Genomic DNA, 13,719 nt, shown 5'->3' on the forward strand with positions numbered 1-13,719 from the left:
AATTGAATCAGTGTAGTTGGTGAAGCAAAGCTACACCTGATGCTGCACGCAATCACTCACCGGCTCCTTGTTTGAGCAGGTCAGCGGCCGTGCTGATGTTACTGACTGGTTGGACCTCTTGCACCTCCCCTATCAGATCTAACACCATGGAGACAAAAACCAAATCAATCCAAATGTGCATGGAGTGTCACGTGTTTTACACTAAAGTCCATCTTCAGATCATACGGGAGTTGTCTTTTAATTTCGTTGTACCTTGTGTATAATGACAATTAAAAAGCATTCTATTCTATACCAGCATTTAGGGTGTTACATGCCGTGTTTAATTTCTTCAAAGCTTGATGACAACACATCAACTGACAGTCTGAGGGAAAACTTCTCAGGAAATAAAAGAACAAACCTTTTTCTGGTATCTTCAGAGTGCAGGGCAGAGAGATGGGTGTGATGGAGTGCTGGTAGACTAATGCAGAGAGACTTCCTGTGGACAACAAACGAACAACAATGGAGTATGATGAGTACCAAACATCTCCAAGACAGGGTTAACGTTTGTAACCAAAAATATTACAGAAACGGAGGTGATACATCCTTAAAAAAAGGTACACTGGTGTACTGACTATGCCAGTCAAATTCAAACCCATTGGAGATGCACTCATTTCACATGTCCAGTTTAAATTTGGAAAAAATCCCATATAATTTGTTCAAGTTATCATGGGCACAAGGATCAAAACTCTGTTAGTATAGCGGGCTGTTCTTAGAGGGCCTTAGTGAAACTCAAGAACCCTGAGATATACTCACATAGGATGTCCAGTTCTAATCTGGTGAAAATACAATGAATTGTTCAAGTTACCATGGGCACAAGAAAGTGTGACTGATACAACGAGGCACACATAGACGGAGTGCTAATTATTAACACTCTTCTGGCTTTATAGCCCCTGAGGTATAAAAAGAATAGAAGGGGCACTTACAGAGTGCAACACCCGCACCTTACACGTTTAACTCTCAAGTGACCAAGCTATTTTAGCAACTAAAACTGGGCAGACACTGTACGATATTTTCAATCGTTGTACTCAGCTCCAGCTCAAACTGTACGACAAAACCGCAGGGTGTAAAAGTTCAGAGCGCACGATTTATGTTCTCACACTATACGACCCGATGCTCTGATGCGATCTGACTACTCACATTGGACGTTCAAAAACCACACGTTGGACTCGTGTTTCTGGAAGCAAAATGTAAACAGAAGCTTTTTGTTTTTGTCAAACTTTATTTACATTTCTCTGTTTTCAGTTCTCCCTTCAGAGGGGGCCTCTCTCTGTCCGTCTCACAGACCACAGCACAGAGTCCAGGCATCAACGTCAGTGACATACAGTATGTCACAGACCTCCAACATGAGCATTTCATTCTTATATTTTGCATATAGTAGGGGGTTTCCATGGCACAGCCATAGTATCACCTGTCTAACATGATCCCCAAATAAATTTATTGTAAAAGGTCGATAACACTGGTTTCACACAATATGACACCTTTAACCCTACAGGCAAACAATTGTTATGAAACTAAGAGGTCATTCCATCTCAAGTTCAGTGGCAAAATATGTTCACCAAAGAGATATGAAAATCTGGAGAAGATATGAACATCTTACCAAAGTAAGGCTCATTCTGACATCCTTTAATCTTGACTCCTCGAGGGCCTGTTTCTATTAGGAAGTGCCTCACCAGCTGTTCCAGGGGGTCACTCACTGGAAGAGAGATATGATGTCAACAAGTGCAAATAAAATTATATTTAACAACTAAATCATAATAATTATAATAATCTGTGAAAACCAAAGCTTTGAATCATTTCAAAGCACAAAAATAAAAGGGTGAAACTTTGTTCATGTTCTAGAAGGTAAATAATAAATTAAAAAGACGAAAAACCTTTGTTTCATTCTTATACTACAAATTAAAATATTTTGTGCTTACAATAACTTGGTGCTCCGTTAATTCCCTTTCTTCCTCAAAATGTCCGAAACTTACCAGTGGAAGGCAATTAAAGTAAAATATGGTGTGGTCTCCCTACTTCCAACCAGGATGGGTAAATATTGTGCTGTGCATCTTAAGTTTGGTCTGAGACATCAAATTCAACATTGTGCTGAGCACAGAATATCTTAACTCTGGCATCAGAGATGGAGCATCATTCTTTCTTTCTTTTATTCGTTTATTTGTAAAGGGTGGACAATAAAAAACAATAATGTTTCCATGTGATGCATTGTACCAGAGTTCGCTTAAAGCTAATTTACATCTGCAATCCCTATCAAATCACACAGTCTCAGAAACATGTCCCAGGCTACCTACTCAGAACGGTTTGCAAGTGCTCCTATACCTATACCAAACCTATGAAGAAATGCCAAATATTAGGTTTCTATCAACAATACGTTTGTATCTATGGTCTTTTGAAATTTTAAGTAATTTTACGCATATGGACGAACAAGTGTTTTGAACCAACTGGCCAGTCTCCAGACCTGAATTCAATAGAAAATCTTTGGAGGGAGCTGAAACTCCAAACCTGAAAGATTTGGAGAAGATCTGTATGGACAAGTGGACCAAAATTCCTCTTGCAGTGTGTGAAAACTTGGTCAAGAACTACAGGAAACGTCTGACCTCTGTAATGGCAGACAAATGTTTCTGTACCAATTGTTAAGCTCTGTTTTTCTAGGGGGTCAAATACTTATTTCATAAAATAAAATGCAAATTAATTATTTAAAAATCATACAATGTGATTTTCTGGATTTTGTTTTTTAGATTCTGTCTCTCACAGTTGAAGCGTACCTACAATAAAAATTATAGACCTCTCCATTCTTTGTAGGTGGGAAAACCTGCAACTGACAGGGGGTCAAATACTTATTTTCCCCACCGTAGCTCCTTTGATATGTTATCTAGAGCTTTGAAAATCTGCAACTAAGGCTAATTTTGCCTCATAGAATTAAAAAATATTGAATCAAAATAGTTGTGTTTTATGAACTTCTTCTCCTGTAAAATTCCAAAAATAGCTGAAAATACAAACTTAAAAAAAAAATCCCGCTTTGATAGTTTCTCACTCAAATGGAATGCTAGGTGAAGCACTGAGAATTTTGTTTCTTGTCATTTAAGACACTGTCTATATTTGTATCCTCATTTGACCATGTGGGCAGGTAAACATCATTCATATTTTTAGCATGTATTCTCAACCCAATCTCACGCCAGTTCGTGATGGCATCACAAAAACTAAATTGCATTCCTTGAGATGTTTCTACAACTTAATTTTAGTCCACCTGGGGCAAATTCAGTTAATTGGACATGATTTGGAAAGACACACACCTGCCTACATATGTCAGAGCACAAACCAAGCATGAAGTAAAAGAAATTGTCTGTAGACCTCTGAGACAAGATTGTCCCAAGGCACAAATCTGAGGAAGGATACAGAAATATTTCTGCTGCTTTGGTCCCAGAGCACAGTGGCCTCCATCATCCATAAATGGAAGAAGTTCGGATCCAACATGACTCTTCCTAGAGCTGACTGCCCGTCTAAACTGAGCGATCAGGGGAGAAGGGCCTTAGCCAGGGCGGAGACAAAGACCCGATGGTCACACTGTCAGAGCTCTAGCATTCCTCTGTGGAGAGAGGAGAACATTCCAGAAGGACAACCATCTCTGTAGCAAACCACCAATCAGGCCTGGATGATAGAGTGGCAAGATGGAAGCCACTCCTTAGTAAAAGGCACATGGCAGCCCACCTGGAGTTTGTCTAAAGGCACCTGAAGGACTCTCAGACCATGAGAAACAAAATTCTTTGGTCTTATGAGACAAAAATTGAACTCTCTGGCGTGAATGCCAAGCATCATGTTTGGCGGAAACCAGGCACCATCCCTACAGTGAAGCGTGGTGGCAGCATCATGCTGTGGGGATGAACTGGGAGACTAGTCAGGATTGAGGGAAAGATGAATGCAGCAATGTACAGAGACATCCTGGATAAAAACCTGCTCCAGAGCGCTCCTGACCTCAGACTGGGGTGACGGTTCATCTTTCAGCACACAATGACCCTAAGCTCACAGACAAGATATCAATGGCGCGGCATCAGGACAACTCTGTGAATGTCCTTGAGTGGCCCAGCCAGAGCCCAGACCTGAGGTGCTGCAAAGAGGAATGGGCAACACTGCCCAAAGATAGGTGAGCCAAGCTTGCGGCATCATATTCAGGAAGACTTGAGGCTGTAATTGCTGATAAAGGGTGTGAATTCTTATGTACATGTGATTTCTTAGTTTTTTATTTTTTAAAAATTTGCAAAAATAAAAAAAAAAAGTTTTTCACATTGTCATTATGGGGTGTTGTGAGTAAAATTTTGATGGAAAAAATTAATTTATTCCATTTTGGAATAAAGCTGTAACATAAAATGTGGGAAAAGTGAAGTGCTGTGAATACTTTCTGGATGCATTATCTTTTGCTCATAACCAGTTCACAAATAATAATTTTAAGATGGAAACCACAATTGGAAACATTAAAATATCTGTTCTGCTTGGTATGAACCCCTGGTGAAAATGGCAAAATAAATTAATTCACCCTTGCTGCTGTGGTTGTTGATGTTGGGCGGTGGAGTGGCCACCTTCAGGGCCAGACCATAAGCTCCCTGAAAGGAGTTACTGTCCCTGACCAGAAAGGATCCTGGCTCCCTCTCCTTCAAAGCTGCAATTGCTGAAGACAAAGAAATTAAGACATACATTTCTTCCATACTGTATGACAAAAGTTCTTTAAATTTGGGCAAGAACTTTCAGTTTTAACGATTTCAGACTCACCTTGTTCTCTGGATATACCCGGTTTATACCAGAAGCGTGAACTATCCTGGACAAACCGCACATTGACTTGATTTGCACTTTCAGGCTCCACTTCATCATTGTGGCCAGCAGAGGGTGCAATTTCCCCTACAGTGGGCGAGAATGTCACATGGTGGTGCTGCTGCTGGCTGGTGCCAGTTGTAGAGGGAGGCACATGGGCCATGACTGGCTTCAACCCATTGTTGGGGGAAGCTAAGTGTGCAGGAGGGTGGCGCTTTTCTGGCAAAGGTGGCTGAGGATGAGGAAGGGGGATGGAGATGGTGGAATAGCTGGACGGGTGGAGGTGAGGCAGGTGAGCAGAGTGACAGTGCCTCTTGTTAGTGTCCACAGCAGGAGTGTGAGGTTTGTCCATGTGGCCCACAGCCGTGTGCTCCATGGAGTGGTGATGTGAGCATCCGTCCTGAAGGATGTGGTTGGGATGATGAGTGTCAGGTCCACTCAACATCAACTTCCTCCCCAATGTGGCAAACCCGGGAACTGGAGAATCAGAGTGAGGGGAGCCCTCCCTGCTGCTGGACTGGGGCTGAGGGGATGATGGTGAAGCTGGGGTTGGAGATGCTGGAACAGATGCAGCATTTGGTTTTGGAGTGTCTGGGGTAGGCACTCTGGGTGGAGATGATCCGTTGACCTGCGGCTGTGATGTTACTGCTCCGTCAGAGCTGTTGGTTTGCGTTTGCGTCTGGCATGGAGGTTTGGACGTGGAGGCCTCTGCAGAACAGGGGTTCTGGTGGATGAGGGGACCAGACTGAGGTTTTGTATCTGCTGCAGAAGAAGATGTCTGGCATTGTGCACTTGCCTGGTCAGATGTAGGCACAGAGTCAAAACTGTTTGGGTTCTTTGTTGATGAAGCAGAAGGTGTATCTGCTGGAGGGTGAGGGTCTGTGGGGACAGTGCAATGGTTATGAGCTTCACTTTGTGTCGTCATGGTCACTGTGTGTGACTGTGTGTCTTTGGCAGCCTGTCGCGGGGGTGAGTGCTCTGTGTGACATGTGGGGACTTCCTGGACAATACCGTCACTACAGCAGTTTGCGCTGTGAGGCTGAGAGGTTTCATAGTCACTGCTGAGGATGTCTGTGGTCTGTATCTCATTCTCCCTCACTCCGGGACTGGGACTGAACAGAAAAAACACAAGTAATTACTGTCACACACCTGTTAGAGAATTATCTATGCCAACTGACCGGCATCCGTGAACAAAAATTGGCAGAATTGACCTCAGGGGCTGTAGAGGACTTACATTAAGGGCAAGTGTCTAATTGTTCCATTTTGGTAGTCTGTTCATTGCGAGTGCCAGTTTGCACCTCATTATCACAAATGAGAGTGATTCAGGCACTTTAGATTGAGATATAATGCAAAATGTACACAAATGGGTTTTTCAATATTACATTGTACACAAATGGGTTTTTCAATATTACATTCAGATGTTCACAAAATCCACAATCTGGATCAGATCCAGATCAGTCTTTGTCAAGTGATACTGAGTGCCAGTCTGCACCTCACTTTCATATATGAAATATGACTAGGGCACGTTTGATTTAGATATAATGTAACATATACATTAAATGGGGTTTTCAAAATGGACACAAATTCTGTAATCTGGATCAGATCTGGATCAAACTTTGTCAATCGATAAAGGATACCATCCTACAGAACGCTCTCAAATATGAATAGAAATTTGATCTTTTTTGACAGTTATGAATTTCTGAGGGAATTCTTCAATTTTTGAAGATTTTTCCTGACTTTGACCTTTGTCCTTGAAAACTGAATCACTTCTTGCCTATAAGGATATGAATCTTCAGTAAAAATTTCATAACATACAAAAAATTGTGGGCTCCAGGCTGTTCACAAACAGACAAACAAACAGGGGTGAAAACATAACCTCTGCACAAATACATTAGCAGAGGTAAAAATTGTGGCACTGTCCCAACACTTATTGTAATCCAATTACATTTTTTCCACAAATCTGATTGGCTAATCGTTTGAGATTTCAGACCGTATAATATAGTGTGTAAGGTCACAAAATACTCAATCGTTTCACACTTAATGTATTACTCCGCACCCTGATTGGCAGCTTGTGCTGCTACGCAGATGTCAATAATGGCGCTGTTAACTGAGAGCGAGAGAAAGTCACATACCGACACTGATGCAGAAATGGGTGAATTTAAGTTACCATACGAAAATATTGATGTGGATTCTGATACAGAATTACCGTTTCACATTTCATGGATTACTCTGCACCCTGACCTCTGTTGGAGCGAAGCTGCCTCTACGGTAAGCCTCGCCGACCGAATTACCTACAGAAAAATAAACCATGCAAATGATGGAATTGGATTAAAATGGGAATAATCCCCCTTGTGTCTGATGATTTACAGACGTTCATGCTGTTATACGGTCACAAATATCCGGTTTACTGGCTCTGCTAACGCATTGCTGGTAAAAGCTCAATTTGCGACCGTATAACAGCATGAACGTCCGTAAATCATCAGACACAACAGGGTTATTTCCTAACTGGCCTGACTAAGTCCTTTATAGTCCCAGAGGAGAATTGTGCCTATTCAACACTTCAAGCAGTGATCAATTTACCTTATCATTTACTCAGTCATCATATCACAAATCAACATTGTCATTCAAAACTATGACTACATTTACAACCTTCACTTTCATTTATCAACAAAACTCAGCCACATGGGGTGTGCAGCCAGTACATTCTGAGTGCCGGTCCCAAGCCCGGATAAATGAGGAGGGTTGCGTCAGGAAGGGCATCCGGCATAAAACAAGCCAACCCAACTATGCAGACTAAGAATCAAATTTCCATACTGGATCGGTTGGGTTAACAACATCCGCCACCGGTGCTGTTGCCCAACAGGGTGCTGGTGGAAATTGGGCTACTGCTGGGTGAAGACGACGAAGAGGAGGAGGAGAACGTTTCCACAAACAGCGGGAGAAGAAGAAAACTAGAAGGGTGGAAATGAGAGTAGGGACTTTGAATGTTGGTAGTATGACTGGTAAAGGGAGAGAGCTGGCTGATATGGTGGAGAGGAGAAAGGTAGACATATTGTGTGTGCAAGAGGCCAAGTGGAAGGGAAGTAAGAGCAGGAGCATCGGCAGTGGGTACAAGTTGTTGTACCAAGGTGAGGACAGGAAGAGAAATGGTGTTGGGGTCATGTTAAAGGAAGAGTATGTTAAAAGTGTGTTGGAGGTTAAGTGAGTGTCTGACAGGGTGATGAGTGTGAAGTTGGAAATTGAAGGGGTGATGATGAATATCATCAGTGCATATGCCCCACAGGTAGGTTGTGAGATGGAGGAGAAAGATGATTTCTGGAGTGTGTTAGATGAGGTGGTGGAGAGTGTGCCCAAGCATGAAAGAGTAGTGATAGGAGCAGACTTCAATGGCCATGTTGGTGAAGGGAACAGAGGTGATGAGGAAGTAATGGGTAGATGTGGTATCAAGGATAGGAATGGGGAAGGACAGATGGTAGTTGAGTTTGCAAAAAGGATGGAAATGGCTGTGGTATATACCTACTTTAAGAAAAGGGAGGAGCACAGGGTAACATAAGAGTGGAGGAAGGTGCACACATGTGGACTACATTCTTTATAGGAGGTGCAAGCTAAAATCAGACTGTAAGGTGGTGGCAGGAGAGAGTGTCGTTAGACAGCATAGGATGGTTGTTTGTAGGATGAATTTAGAGGTAAAGAAGAAGAAGAGAGTGAGAGCTCAACAAAGGATCAGATGGTGGAAGCTGAAGGAGGAAGACTGTGGTGTGAAATTTAGCGAGCAGGTGAGAGAAGCACTGGTTGGAGGGGAAGCAATTTTGAACTGGAAAAGTACTGCAGATGTGGTGAGGGAGACAACTAGGACAGTACTGGGTATGACATCTGGACAGTGGAAGGAAGACAAGGAGACTTGGTGGTGGAATGAAGAGGTCCAAGAAAGCATAAGGAGAAAGAGGTTGGTGAAAACGTTTTGGGATAGTCGTAGAGATGAAGAAAGTAGACGGCAGTACAAGGAGATGTGATGTAAGGCGAAAAGAGAAGTGGCAAAAGTGAAGGAAAAGGCATATTGCGAGCTGTACAAGAAGTTGAATAGTAAGGAAGGAGAAAAGGACTTGTACCGATTGGCCAGACAAAGGGACAGAGCTGGAAAGGATGTGCAGCAGGTTAGGGTGGTAAAAGATGCACATGGTAATGTACTGACAAGTGAGGAGTGTGTGCTGAGAAGGTGGAGGGAATATTTTGAAGAGCTGATGAATAAAGAAAATGAGCGAGAGAAAAGGCTGGATGATGTGGTGAGAGTAATTCAGGAAGTACAAGAGATTAGTAAGGAAGAAGTGAGGGCTGCTATGAAGAGGATGAAGAGAGGAAAGGCAGTTGGTCCAGATGACATTCCAGTGGAGGCATGGAAATGTCTAGGAGAGATGGCAGTAGAGTTTCTAACCAGATTGTTTAATAAAATCTTGGAAAGTGAGAGCATGCCTGAGGAGTGGAGACGAAGTGTGCTGGTTCCTATTTTCAAGAACAAGGGTGATGTGCAGAGCTGCAGTAACTACAGAGGCATAAAGTTGATCAGCCACAGCATGACGTTATGGGAAAGAGTAGTAGAAGCTAGGCTTAGAAAACAGGTGAAGATCTGTGAGCAGCAATATGGTTTCATACCGAGAAAGAGTACTATAGATGCAATGTTTGCTCTGAGAATACTGTTGGAGAAGTACAGAGAAGGCCAGAAAGAGTTACATTGTGTGTTTGTGGACTTAAAAAAAGCTTATGACAGGGTGCCAGGAGAAAAGCTGTGGTATTGTATGAGGAAGTCTGGAGTGGCAGAGAAGTATGTTAGGGTAGTGCAGGACATGTACAAGAATAGTGTGACAGCGGTGAGATGCACAGTCGGAATGACAGACTCATTCAAGGTGGAGGTGGGATTACACCAAGGATCAGCTCTGAGTCCTTTCTTGTTTGCAGTGGTTATGGACAGGTTGATGGATGAGATCAGACAGGAGTCCCCATGGACTATGATGTTTGCAGATGACATTGTGATCTGTAGTGAGAGTAGAGAGCAAGTTGAGTCTAGTCTGGAGAGGTGGAGATATGCTTTGGAGAGAAGGGGAATGAAAGTCAGTAGAAGCAAGACTGAGTACATGTGTGTGAATGGGAGGGAGCCCAGTGGAATAGTGCAGTTACAAGGAGTAGAAGTGGTGAAAGTAGATGAGTTTAAATATTTGGGGTCAACTGTTCAAAGTAATGGAGAGTGTGGTAAAGAGGTGAAGAAGACAGGGTGGAGTGGGTGGAGAAAGGTGGCAGGAGTGATTTGCGACCGAAGAATATCAGCAAGAGTGAAGGGAAAAGTTTACAAGACAGTAGTGAGACCAGCTATGTTGTATGGTTTAGAGACAGTGGCACTAACAAAAAGACAGGAGGCAGAGCTGGAGGTGGCAGAGCTGAAGATGTTGAGATTCTCTTTGGGAGTAACAAGAATGGACAAGATTAGAAATGAACATATCAGAGGGACAGCTCAGGTGGGACGGTTTGGAGACAAAGTCAGAGAGGCGAGATTGAGATGGTTTGGACATGTGCAGAGGAGGGACCCAGGGTATAGAGGGAGAAGGATGCTGAGGATGGAGCCACCAGGCAGGAGGAGAAGAGGGAGACCAAAGAGGAGGTTTATGGATGTACTGAAGGAGGACATGCAGGTGGTTGGTGTGACAGAGGAAGATACAGAGGACAGGGTGAGATGGAAACGATTGATCTGCTGTGGCGACCCCTAACGGGAATAGCCAAAAGACAAAGAAGACTTGCATTTATCAACAAGTTTAAAGAACTATACTTAATGTGCATGTACACTCACTACCAGTTTCAAGGGCTGCAGTGACAGCCATGTTAACTTAGCTCCACCTTCCATCCAGGACAGACTGTTCGTGTGTTGTGCTGAGTTTATCTGCATAACCATTTGTGATAAATCATCAGTGACTTGATGCAAACGCTGTGACTGAATTAAAGTCATGTCTAGGAGCATGGAGCATTAATTTAGGGGCATGTTTCTGGTCACCTGATGAATTCAATTCCAATCTTATTCTTCTTTTAGCTTAATGTTGGTCATCATCTTCTGAGAAAAAAAAAAAACATTTGGCTCTTGACGTTTTAGCTCCTTCGGGAACTTGCGGGGTGGATTTTATCCAAGCTAGTTTGCTGAAATTTGATTTGAAGAGCATTTTTGGGCAGCATGGCCTAATCTTTCAGCTGAAGGAGGGTAAAAGCACTGCTGAAATGAGTAAGAATGCAGCCTGGGGTTAATCTGATGAGGTAGCAGGTGTCCTACAAAATAAAATGTTTGAAAAGGCTGCAAAATTACAAGCCATATATGAGCTACTGTTACTCGACAAATGAACTTTCTCGCTTTAATGTGTCCACTATCCATACCCTCAGATGTTAGATTAGATTAGACAGAACTTTACTGATCCCTTGGGAAAACTCCCTCAGGGAAACTGAGGTTCCAGCAGCATTGTATAGCAGCACACAGGGTAAGAAGCACACAGAATATCAAAAGTAAAAGTAAAAAAGAAATACAGTTTGCAAATTTAAATACACAATATAAATACCAGACATACTGATCAGTACTGGTTTACTGGCTACTACTGTTCCACTCATTCCTGGCCTCTGTCTTCCTGTTACTCCTGTTATCCTTGGATGGGGTACAACAAACCCAGAGTCACTTATAAACAAACAGGCAAGACTGCAATAAATTAGTAAAGTTTACTGTGACTATGAGTGTTGTGTTGTGATTTTATTGTTCCTCTTAGTGAGACAGTGGGCTACCTTTCCTCTGTGCATAGAGGGCTGCTGGTGTGGACAGGAGTGGGCGGTCCAGACATGTCAGATGGCGTGGAGGATGCGACAAGGCCATTGTCTCTGTGGACACTCTTAAAAGATCCACGGCTAATATGATCCCTCCATCCTACACTTTCACCAGAACTACGAAGACCATCTGAAGAAGGAAGGGAACAATTAATGAACTGCATTTACATCCTGTGGTAACTCCGTTAATGCGCCTTGTTTAAAGTTTCAGGGCTTTTAAGCCCTGTGCCAAAATCAACATCTGCAATCAACTGGATACAACTAAGATGATATCTGAAAGTAGTGCCTCATGTGGAAGACATCCATCTACATTAACACAGTGTAATGAATGCATGCTGTTGGTGGTTATGGATCATCTGACCCGTTGTTAAACAAACACATGTCCTATTGTCTATGTTTTAGTGTGACTCACCGGTGTGAGAGTCAGAGCCAAATGACTGTTGAGAGTCTGGATGACAGTCGTGGTGGTTATGTTCTGGTGGACCGATGCTGTGGCTGCAGTGCCCCATCATGGAGGACGCAGGAGGCAGAGGGGAGGTGGAGTCAGACTGGTATCCAGACGCGTAGCCCCTGCTTTCAGACGGTGAAGGCTGGTAAGGTGAGCAGGGGCACACCTGGCGGGGCGTTTGGTAACCACTACTGCTACTGCTGTACTTGAGGTCCAGATGGGAATGAGCATGGGACCTCGATGGTTCTGGATAAGCTGGATGACCAGATGGCAAAGGGTCAAAAGTGAAAGCAGGAAGGTCATGACCTTGTGGACCATAGGAGGTGGCCCTTCTGTGCCAATACTCAGCCTCTCTCTCTCTTTCCCATTGCAGTTCAGCATCTCTGTCTCTCTCCCAGTGAAGGGGCATTTCTCTGCCTCGTCTTAACCCAGGATCCCTTTCCCAGTGAAGTTCTGACGCTCTTGGTAATTCCGCCTTCCTGTTTCTCCTTAGGCCCACCTCTCTTGGCTGAAGCTCTGCCTCTGGATCCCAATGGAAGCTGTCACCTTGGTCCATTCTTAGGCTGTGATAGGCTGCTGAGTCTTCTCTCCTGCTGCTGCAGTCCCTGCAAGGGCAACCATCCATGAGCATGATATCTTCATAAGTAGGGCTTGTGGAGGGTTTTGGGCGGTGCGAGTGGGCATGGTGGAGGCTGTGTGGTGGAGAAGGGTGGTGGTAGGGACTGTAGCTGTCCTCTCTGCAGCAGAGCCGTCCTGGAGCAGACAGAGGCTGGTGATGGGTGTGGTTATGAGAGTGAGGGGAAAGTTCTGAAGATTGGTAGGGGCAGAAATGGCGAGATGAGGGGGCCTCTGAGAAGGAGCGATGTAGGTAATGTGGAGAAACACTCTGACGATCCCACACCAGATCTGGAGGAGGGAGGGACTGGTGTGAATGAGGGCTGTAATGCTGGCACAGATCCATATGTGATGGAGGAACGGCTGAGTAGTGGCGAGCGGACGGAGCCGCTCCATGGTGTCCGTTGGTGCCGGGAGCTCGTTCAAGGCAGTACCCATTAGGCATAAGGAGGGTGCGATCACAACCAGGCTCTGCACAGCGCTGGGATCGGTAACCATCACGGCAGGAACATGATCGACTCAGCCTTAGTGTTCCAGTTTTCTCCGATGGCAACGAATCTCCGTCATCCAAGATTGCCGTCTCACGTTCTCGGTTTCCTTCTATACCTCCAAGGAGACGTTCAAGTTCTTCACGCTCTTGCCTGGTCGGTGGTGGAGGACGAATAAGATCTTCATGATGCTCGGGATGGATGAGCGATTGAGTCACATGGCTGGATTGGGCCGAGAGAGCAGAGTCAGACTCATGAGCAATGAAGTGGTCAGGTCTGTCTTCTGTAGTCCCTGCCCCTGGGCTGCTGCCATTGGTTGAAGAGAGAGAACCAGAACCAGGTCCTCTGCGCTTCTTTATTTGGGCATAGAGACTGCCATCTAATGGGCCTCTGGTGTGGGCAATATCTGAAACAGAAGGGCAAGATCAGCTTTCAAACTGGGAAGAATAAAGTGTAAAATCATCATCACAATCATAGTACCTATTA

The 13,719-nt window shown here is 44.0% G+C and overlaps 1 protein-coding gene across 5 annotated transcripts in view; it reads right to left on the reverse strand.

The window, feature by feature from the left end:
- Window positions 1-13,719, reverse strand: part of tns2a (tensin 2a) — a 198,640-nt gene that overhangs the window by 19,001 nt on the left and 165,920 nt on the right. For all 5 annotated transcript variants that reach the window (XM_034172181.1, XM_034172178.1, XM_034172179.1 and 2 more), the window contains 7 exons: window positions 12,095-13,639; window positions 11,644-11,812; window positions 4,801-5,951; window positions 4,568-4,699; window positions 1,637-1,732; window positions 398-475; window positions 61-138 (listed from right to left, as the gene is read on the reverse strand). In XM_034172181.1, the coding sequence (XP_034028072.1) occupies window positions 61-138; window positions 398-475; window positions 1,637-1,732; window positions 4,568-4,699; window positions 4,801-5,951; window positions 11,644-11,812; window positions 12,095-13,639 (3,249 nt within the window). The remainder of the gene's footprint in view (window positions 1-60; window positions 139-397; window positions 476-1,636; window positions 1,733-4,567; window positions 4,700-4,800; window positions 5,952-11,643; window positions 11,813-12,094; window positions 13,640-13,719) is intronic.

The sequence above is a fragment of the Thalassophryne amazonica genome, chromosome 6 (assembly GCF_902500255.1).
Source record: "Thalassophryne amazonica chromosome 6, fThaAma1.1, whole genome shotgun sequence".
NCBI lineage: Eukaryota > Metazoa > Chordata > Actinopteri > Batrachoidiformes > Batrachoididae > Thalassophryne > Thalassophryne amazonica.